The sequence below is a fragment of the Otolemur garnettii genome, unplaced genomic scaffold (assembly GCF_000181295.1).
Source record: "Otolemur garnettii isolate 467f Iridium unplaced genomic scaffold, OtoGar3 scaffold00001, whole genome shotgun sequence".
In the NCBI taxonomy this organism is placed as follows: Eukaryota; Metazoa; Chordata; class Mammalia; order Primates; family Galagidae; genus Otolemur; species Otolemur garnettii.
In genome coordinates, this window is record NW_003852396.1 from 7647474 (window position 1) to 7657667 (window position 10194).

The following is a 10194-nucleotide window of genomic DNA, read 5'->3' on the forward strand; positions in this document are numbered from 1 at the left end:
GGCCTGAATGCCATCGGCCTTCCCATAGATGGCCTGAATGCCATCGGCCTTCCCATAGATGGCCTGAATGCCATTGGCCTTCCCATAGATGGCCTGAATGCCATTGGCCTTACCATAGATGGCCTGAATGCCATTGATGTCATCCTGAGGGAGCGAGTAGGTGCTGGGTTCGTTGAAAGCATAGTTGGGATACATCAGGGCTCCGGGGTCAGAGGAGTGAGAGAGCCCCAAGGAATGGCCGAATTCGTGAGCAGCAACGAGAAACAAGTTGTAATCTGAAATGCAAAGAAGCATGGGGAACGCACCGTGTGGATCAGGGTGGTAGAAAGGGACTTCAAGGAACGCGACCTCAGAGCACAGCTGCTGGGGGAACAGCCTTTCCCACGCCACCTTTCTCGTCTTCCCTTCAGGTACCCGAGGAAGTGGACCTTGGGAAGAATGAAGGTGGGAGACACGGGCGGGGGATGTGAACTTCTCACCACATCTTAAGACCATGAGAAACTGCCTTTATTCCAGTTTCCACATTTTACAAATGTGGATCTGAGGCTTGGAGAAATTACGGCAGAGCCAGGTCTGGAGACTCTCGGAACCCTCCTCCGTTAGTGCCCCACACCCACCTCCCCGCGGTCCCAGACCTTCACCCTCATCAGGGGACTCTCAGTGAGGCGCAGCTGGGCAAGCCGCCACTCAGCAGCGCGGCCTTGCGCGGGGCTCCCGCACCCCCAGCCGGAGCTGCTCTGCCCCGGCCCCCAGCTCTCCAAGCACCTCTAGGGATTTTCCACTGGAGAAAGACACCCTGGCTCTTTTTGCTCCCTTCCCCCATCTTTTATCTTCCACGATTGTAATGCCTTTCACAACTGAGAACTTAGAAACTTCCAAGGGGCCCACTTTCTATCAAACAAAGCCCATCCTCCTTTCCCTGGTCTTTGAAACCTCCCCCACTTGTCTCCAGCAGCTATTGAGGGCTGACTTCAGCTGTGAATCCTGCAGTCTGCCCCGCCACATGCCACTTTACAAACATGCTGTGCATTTTCTACGTGCCTGATTTTAAAAATCATAACAATCATAGTTGTAGAGCAGCTCCACATGCCAGGCAGTGAGGTATTTTTCCATCCTCACATTGTTCTGAAGTTTTCTTAGCAACATGTTTACAGTAAAGGAGCCAGGGTCCAGCCCAGGTAGAATAGGAAGACCCAGGCTCTTACCACAATGGTCAACTTTCTTATCACTGTTGATAATTAGCCTGGTAAAATTCTGCCCATGCTCCAAGACTTGCTTTCTTGTCACCACATCCTTCCATTTATGTGTTCACAAGCCACATTTCAAAAGCCATCGCTGAGAGCCTGCAGTACTGCTCAAGCAAATAGTGGGGTGGGGTGGAGATTGTGGATCTGTTCTCTCCAGGGTTACATAGTCTTAAGGGGGAAACGTGCAAGCGAATTGAATGCACAGAATAGTGAGAGAGAACAGTCAGAGAAGATAAAAAGACTGTCAGAATTCTGAGGAGGAAGTTCTCATTTCCAGGTGAAGACAAGGTCTTTGACACAGTGTGGAAAGCGGAGAGATTTTGAAAGGTGGCATTTGGGGCAAGGAGAGGAAGCCATGTGAGCAAAGGTAGGGAAGACGGAAAGCACAGGGTGTGGCCCAGAACCAGTGAATGTAAACTGTGGCCTGTGCACATAGGTCAAGCCAAGAAAGATGGAGGGGGAGTCACCTTTAATGCCAAATAAAGTATTTGGACGTATTTGGTGCAGAATATATAAGCACTGAATTTTTAAAGCAGGAGAATACTTTCCAAAGACAAACCTTGCTGAATACTAGGAAAAATTAGAAGGGAGCAGAGATGGGAGGTAGGGAGTCCAGTTAGGTAATGATCATGTGAACCAGTGAGGAAGGCAATACAGATGGATGCAGAGTACGGAGAGTTGCTACTTACTCTTGGGGACAGGCAGCTCCTCGACTGGACTTCAGTAGAATAGACACCATGTATGTTCCAAGAAGATGGAGGGAAGAACAGGTGCCAAGCACAGGTAGAAGGTGCCTTTCCTATTATTTTCTAGAAAGTGCTGTCTGGCATATTGTGACCCAGGGCCTTGTGAAGTAGCACGTGGACTGGATGCTCCTCCTTTCTCCCCTTCAGGCAGCCCAGCCCCTTAGTCTGAACCTTCTGAAAGGAGCGATTGCTGCCTAGGAACAGAGCACTGGAAAAGAGCTCCATGAAGATGACTAGATGAGGGACAATGTGGCTGCTCTTTTCTACATCAAATAATTTATAAATGAATTTTGAAAAAAATTAAAAAATAGGCCCTTCTCAAACATCATTACATTTCAGAATATTATAAGAAAGATGTACCCTAAAGCAATAGCAAGTAAACTTTTTCTGTAAAGGGCCAGATAGCAAATATTTTAGGCTTCGTGGACCGAAGGCTTCTTGCTACAACTACTCAGCTTTGCCATTGAAAAGTGAAAGCAGCCATGGACAATACACGAATGAATGAACATGGCCCTGTGCCAATAAAACTTTATTTATATAAACAGGGTCCAAGGGCAGGATTTGGCCATGGTCTGTAGTTTTCTGGTCCCTGACCTAGGAAGTAAGGTCAGTAATTAGCTTCAGAATTTTTTATTTTTATTTTTTTTGAGACAAAGTCTCACTATGTCACCCTTGGTAGAGTGCTATGGTGTCACAGCTCACAGCAACCTCAACCTCTTGGGCTTAAGTGATTTTCTTGCCCAGCCTACCAAGTAGTTGGGACTACAGGTACCCACCACAACACCTGTCTATTTTGTTGTTGTTGTTGTTGCTGTTGCACTTGTCATTGTTTTCGCTGGCCTGGGCCAGGTTTGAACCTGCCAGCCTTGGTGTATGTGGCCGGCACCCTAACCACTGAGCTATGGGCACCGAGCCAGCTTCAGAATTTTTTTAAAAGCCTAAATTGACTTAGAATCTTATACAAAAAATTTCAAATGACCTATTTGTGTGAGTTGGAAATGTTATAATAATTTGAATGTGTGTGTGTGCATATTCTAATGTGGTAAAGATTAATTCTGAAGCTGCATGTAGACATGACCCTCGTCAACTTACTTATGGAGGTTGTGGTCCATGTTTCTTCTTCATCAAAATGCACGTCTCCTCCAATGCCTTGGCCTGGCTGAAAGGCATGAGCAAGGATTCCATTGGGTCCATCAAATGGAGAATTGTCACCATGATCTGAGATAAGAATTTGTGTTAGGTCCTTGCTGAGTCTTAGATTAGCCAGGGAAGGCAAAATGAGCACGATTACTTTGCCTACCTTTTTGGACAAAAGCAATCTTGATGTCTGCTTCTCCCTGTGCAGTTTTGGTGAAGGTCAGAGGTGATGCCTTACTCCAGACTTCAAAGGCTTTCTCAATGACCGTTTCCACGTCAGTCTTTGACAATTGCGGGGTATAGTTTATAAATCTTCAAAATAAGAAAGTGTGTGAAGGGTTTGTTATTGTTTAGAACAGTAGTCTGTCAACAGATTGAGTTGTCCCAGTTTGGAGTGAGTAGCACATGCCACAGGGGAGGGAAGAAGGAGGGCTTGCAAGTCTCAGGGTTGAAGACAGACGTGGCTTCTAAGTGTCTACATGTCTCCAAACCTCAGTTTCCTTAATCATCAAAAAGAGGATAATAAAATAGCATCCGTATTATAGGGCTATTTTGGGATGCAAAATATTTAGTTTACTACTTGGCAAATAGTAGTATTCCACAAATGTTAGGGATTATTATTATTATTATCAAGATTTATGAAAGATGAGGCCAGAATCTCTCCAGCAAGGATCAAGTCTTTTGGGGGGTATTAAAGTGAGTCCTTGGAGAGAGCCTAGCATTGCCATAGTCCTCTTTAAATTATTGGAGAGGGAGACTTAAATGGCAGGCTTTGGAGGGAAAAGAACCCATGGAATCTCTGCCCTTTTATCCTCATACTCATTCACTATTCCCAACTTGCAAGGGTAGGTATCTTTATCTCTTTGTCTGTGGTGTATCCTAGAACTGTGTCTGGCATATTATAAGAGCTAATCAATTAAAAGAGCTGAAAGCATGAATGAATTCTGAAACTCTAGAAATATCACCTGTAGGTCAGATTAGTGTGTTCCCACTTGGGGCTTCCTGGGGTTAACATAAAACCAGCAGTGTCAGGCACCCCACAGCGAGGCTTTTCCATCATCTCTAGAGTTTCTGCATTTGGCTTCCCTGTCACATTCAACCCAAAAAATCGCTGCATCTCTTTGAGCTTTTCAACAATCATAGTAGTGCTGTTCTTCCTTGAAGTCCGGTATCGGTTGCTTGGTAATTGATAGAACTTTTCTAGGTAGTCCTGGACCAAGACAAATACACAAGAGTTCTTGCTGTGAAATGACCTTCAGTTCTCTGGGCATTTTACACTCCTTTCTAAGTTATGGCAGAGGTCAAACCAGAACTAATAACCTAATAGCCACAGAAATAATAACACGAACTTTTGGGATGACTTTGAGAGAACAATGCCTATTAGAAAGATTAGTCCCTCCATTCAGTACTCCAACTAACGGTTATGAATAATAATATGTCTGTGGTAAGGGATAAGGACCAAGGCAAAGTGCAAACATATAGTCAGGAGATGCCTTCTAATTTTTATAAAAATATTAGAGCTAGCATTAATGGACTTCTCTTGAGGCACTAGTTGCATTAAAGCAGATTTTCTTTTTTGTCCTCTTTTCATTACTGTAGAAAAGACTTAATCATCCTTATGAAGAAACAGAGGCACAGAGAAGTAAGGAACTTGCTAAGTAACAACTTAGGTTCAACCTCACCATGTCACCTCTCAAATGATGACAGATAATTTCAAAAGAAGAACTCCAAATATGTTTTGGGTAACAGCAGCATCATTGATGTTAGCATTTTATTCACCAAAGTAACTCTTTGAAAGGGGCCAGTACTTCTTTGGAAATAACAAGCCAATTGTAAAACTTCACCACACCTTATGCATCCTGTGAACACCTGTCATTTTGGAGGTGTTTTAATCCATTTTCTGTTGTGATAACAGAATACCTGAGATTAAGTGATTCATACATAAAATGGTTTTCTTTGGTTCATGGTTCTAGGGGCTGGCAAGTCCAAGACCAGGTGACTGCATCTGATCAGCTTCTGGTGAGGGCCTTGTGCTACATCTTAACACAGTGAGAAATGGAAAGTTACATGCCAAAAAGGGCAAAATCTGAGGAGTGTCCTTGCTTTATAACCATCTGCCTTCTTGATAACCAATCCAGTCCCACAAGAGCAAAAATGCATTCCAGCAAGAATTAACCTCATCCCCTAATAGTAGCATTAATTTCTCTTAACAACCAAATCACCTCTTAAAGGCCCTACCTCCCAACACTGCCACCACACTGGAGACCAAATTTCCAACACATAAATTCTGGGGGACACATTCAAACCATGGCAGTAGGTGACATGGAACAGAATACACACTTTGGGATAAGACAGATTTGGGTTCAAACTTTAGCTGTAACATGGATTATATGTGAGTACTTGGACACATTATTTATCTGATTTAAGGTTCCTGTTTGTTTCTGAAATAGAAATAATAATGTTCCCTCACAGGGTTATTATGAGAATTAAATGAGGTCGTGTTTCTGAAACACCTAGCAAGGTGCCTTGTACAAAGTAAGCACTCAATGGACTTGAGCTATTACTAGTATCATTATAAGAGATACAAAAACAGAATGATACCTTTTTAAAACTGTAATGCTCAAAAACATTGTGCATGAGAAATTGGTAACAACATTACCTTGTGTTTCTTAAAAATTTGGCGTGACTTTCATACTGTAAGACAATGGTTAAGAAAATCCCCCCCCCCCCAAAAAAAATATTGGTTCTGCCTTTATAATGTCTCCAAAGTTTGTAAACATTTTACAATCTGGTGCTGGAAAATTTGATTAACTATGACCTGATTTATGGTTCATTATAATCTCCTATCCTCATGTTCTCTTGTACATCTGAACTTTTTGACTGCCAAAAGAAAAGAAATGTCATATGGAAAGTAAATGGACATTTACCACCAAAATGTTTCATACTACACAGTAATCGAGTTGCAGATACACTGGAAGGGAAAATCTTAGTACTGTAAAGTGAGAAAGAAAATCATTTGGTTTTATAAATAAAACCAATCCTTCTAGAAGTGTTTCCCAGTTGGAGGCAGCTCTACAGCAGAGTTGTCCCCAGGCCTTGAAGAGCCAGTTTGGTTTCTTGGTCAAGGACAGAAAGCCCTGTCCTTGCCAGCTTGGAACCCTCTGAATCACTAATAGGATGTGTTCAACCTCATGAACACACGCCTGGTAATGTCTTCCAGCCTGTTTAACTAATGAGAAAACAATCCCACACGATTTCCTAACAATCAGAAAATCAACCACCCACCTAACTGATAGTTAATTTACCTGAATGAGTTTTGTATTTTTCTCTGCAGAAACTACAGGAAAGGTCTTGGAAAGCGGCACATGGAGTAACAGCAGAAACACCAGTGTCTTCAGACGGAACATGACCTTTTCTTTAGCACAACCCTCCAGAGCCTCCTTTCTGCCCCTCTGGCTAGGACCCTTCCCCCGGTGAGTGTCCTAATCCCTCGTCGCTCACTGCTCTATTTTGGTCTCTTTTAAAGCCACATCTTATATAATTGCTGCATCAGGAATATGAGGCAACACGGGCCAATTACACTATGATGGTTTTGCAATTTTATAATGTGATTAAATTCCCCCAAATGGGGAAATCTTCCAACAGAACAAAGTAAAATTTGCTGCTCTTTGCTTTGGGGGGTTTCACTTAGCAAAATTTTCTGATCAAGGAAAACAGGAGACTAATACTGAAGTTATGAGTATTTAATTTCTGACCATGTAAGATACAGAGGCTGTGCTAATTTATGCAGGGAAATATTGTTAGTGGTAGGTATGTAGGGACCAAGCTGCCTAACTAGAAAATCTCTGCACTTATCCACTCTCACTGAATGTGGAGAGACAGTGCTTCAGTGTATATCACAAGCAGGCTTTGTATGGGGGTCCCAGAGAAGCTTCTGGAGGACGTGGCTCTGGCATCAATTGAGAAAATTCTCAATCTGCAAGCTGGATTTCCCAGAGAAAAGATGGAGAGCAATGCTGCTGCTGATAATAAACATTTGCTAACTATTTGACATTCAGACATTCAAATGCTAACTATTTATGACATTCGGATATTCAGACATACAGACATTTGTACTGTACATGCATTACCCCAACATCCTCATGCAGTCTCAAGAAGAAGAAGCCATTATTTTTGCTATTTTCCAGAGGTTAGATGAACTGAGATGTGCAGGTCACTTGCTTGTTAGCAGAAGGGTGGCTGGTTTGCAGAGACTGAGCTGGGAGCTACTACATCAGCTCTGCAGGGCTGTTTTTCTCTTGAGTCCCCAGTGGTCCACAATGGAGCAATAGCTCCTGGCCTGCAGCAGGTGTGATGCCTTGGCTCATATTTATGGAAGAGACAGGGAGGCAGAGAAGGAAATGTCTTCTATATTTCCAAGGAAGTAAGATGCTGACAAGATTTCCAGACAAGGTATCTACGCTGGGGCCTGGACTGGTCAGAGGCCTTTGGGTACACTTTCCAAATCATGTTACTGATCCACTTATTCAGACTCCACATAGCTTTTCTGCACATTCGCTTACATATGGGCATGCATATTCCTCAAGGCTGGGTATTCTTGGGTGTAAATGCTGCATCTACATGTATGATTTATTTATTAATATGTAAATAGTGTCTTTGTTTGAGATGCTATATTAAGGAGTTTGGTTTCCTCCTGATGTCTTGTAGGAGCTCTATAAACAGGATTAATGTACATGATGTAGTTTTTCTATATTCAGTAAACATTTCCTGCCACTTACCACATGCCAGATTCTATGATGGGTACCAGTTTATTGGAGCCAAGTTAAAACAGGTTTGTATAAAATGCCGTGGGAGTCTGGAGGGAAGAGTCAAGGTGGAGGGCGGTGGAATCAAGGAAGGCTTCATGTGGGAGGTAGAATTTGTGCTGGACCTGAAAGAGGAGGCAGAATGTGGACATGCAGGCATGTGGCAATCAGTTCCTTGTACCGATGTGGTGGCTTTCCTATCCCATCCCCTGCCCCTCCCCAACTTGTTCAAGTTGTTCTAAGATTGTGCTCATGTTAATGCTCCCTGGGTGCACGAATTCATGGGCCTTCCTCTACATTAGGTGTTTAGAGAAAAGACCCTTTTTGCATAATGAAAATGCCTAATATCAGTCTAATATCAGTCTACCTCTATGCTGTCTTGCATACACTATGCTGTCTATGATACACTGTCTTGCATACAAAGTTTATAAATGCACTCTTTTTCTGAATGTCACGGCAAGTGATTTAGATGAGAATCCAAAACTTTGGTGAACTCAGTTCTTTGGTGTTTGTCTAAATGCTGTGCTAAAAATTGAAATTGTTGGATCTGGATCCCTGACCACAGGTCCTCCCTGGTGGAGAAGGCTACACTGTATCTGTTTCCAGGGCCTCCGGCTTGTGTTTTCCAAATCCTTTCCCCACACCAAACAGGTGTCTGTGCCTCATTCGCCTCTGGTACCTGAGACCCAGAGGACGTTTTGTCAGGTCCTCTCACCAAAAGATGAATAACTATCAGCCATTTATACTCCACTGTGACCTTACCAGCTATTTGCCTTTTGAGTAGATTTCTTACTAGAAGAAAAATAAAAAAGCAAACAGGTTCTTTAAAATGAAGGTTTTATTCAATATAACATGAGTTTCAGAGCCAGTTAAGAAAGTAAAGGAAAGGAAATTTAGTTTTGAGCACAGCACTGGCAAGGCAATGTAGGATCTTTCTGTCTCTTTGATGCCCCCCACCCCCATCTCCCCGCACGCCCTGTGGGGAGCTGAGTATTTGCATCAGGCAATGTGCTGCTGCTCAGCAGACACAGCAAGTTGCATTTTTGTAGCTCGGCTTTCCTTTTTAGGCCTGGGGAGATGGAACTGATTGCATAGACGCAGTCCATTTTTTCTTTAGTTATAAAATAAAGAACAGGTCAAAGCAGCTGGCATGGGCATGGGTACCTGAATCTGAAGCATGAGCAGGTGTTTGCCAAAGAGGAACGTGATCCAGTAGAGCTGTGGTCCCCAGTCCCCCAGCCACACGGGGCTGCACAGCAGGGTGAGCGGCGGAGGGCAGCTTCTCTGAGTCTACAGCCACTCTCCATTGCTGGCATCCCCACGGGAGCGCCACCTCCTGTCAGAGCTGAGGTGGCACTGACTTCTCACAGGAACGTGAACCCCGCTGTAAACTGTGCGTGCTGGGACTCCGGTGTGTGCTCCTCACAAGAAGGAAATCTGAGGTGGAGCTGGGGACATAAGTAACAGACTTTGGGGGTGACTGTCTCCCATCAAACCCACATGGGACTGTCCAGTTGCAGGAAAACAAACTCAGGGCTCCCACTGACTCTGCTTTACTGTGAGTTTGCATAATTACTCCATTAAATATTGCAAGGTAATAATAATAGAAATAAAGTGCACAAGTAACGTAATGCCCTCATATCATCCTGAAACCATCCCCATCCCAGTCTGTGGAAAAATTGTCATCCGTGAGACCAGTCCCTGGTTCCAAAACGCTACAGACCACTGAGCAGAGGGAACAGCATGCACACCTGTGAGGCACACAGCCCACGTGGCTCACAGGAGCCATGGGGACTGTCCTCTGCATCGTGCCTTTTGAATGCTAATGGCCAGGGTGGATGTCTATTCACACCAATCAAGTTAACAGGATGATTATTGGTGCCCGTTGTTTGTGGTGAAGGATAAAAAGCACTGGAGTTGAAATTCAAGTTGCAGTCCTGTCACTTACTACTTATGCTGTTTTGGCAAATCTTCTATATTCTTCGGAGGCTCAAATTCCACATCTATGAACCAGTGTATTAACATCTCCCCAGGGCCACGAGGGGAAGAGAGAGGAGCGTTCGTGGAGGGTTCTGGGGGAACCTTCCAGTGTGGTGGCCTCTTTGTATCGTGCACACACCCATCCTCCTTCTACCATGCCTCTCACCTCTTCCCACACTCCCCCTCCTCCTCCTCCTAAACCTCTCCTCCTCCTCCCACTACACTCCCCCTCCTCCTCCCACTACACTCCCCTCCTCCTACCAAATTCCTCCTCCTCCC

The 10194-nt window shown here is 44.1% G+C and overlaps 1 protein-coding gene across 1 annotated transcript in view; it reads right to left on the bottom strand.

Annotated features, from left to right (window-relative positions):
- Positions 1–6594, bottom strand: part of MMP8 (matrix metallopeptidase 8) — an 11778-nt gene extending 5184 nt beyond the window's left edge. The window contains exons 1-5 of the mRNA XM_003780799.3: positions 6436–6594; positions 4096–4340; positions 3294–3442; positions 3086–3211; positions 114–275 (exon numbers count right to left, since the gene is read on the bottom strand). Of these exons, the coding sequence (XP_003780847.1) occupies positions 114–275; positions 3086–3211; positions 3294–3442; positions 4096–4340; positions 6436–6537 (784 nt within the window). The 5' untranslated portion in view covers positions 6538–6594. The remainder of the gene's footprint in view (positions 1–113; positions 276–3085; positions 3212–3293; positions 3443–4095; positions 4341–6435) is intronic.
- Positions 6595–10194: the final 3600 nt, after the last annotated feature.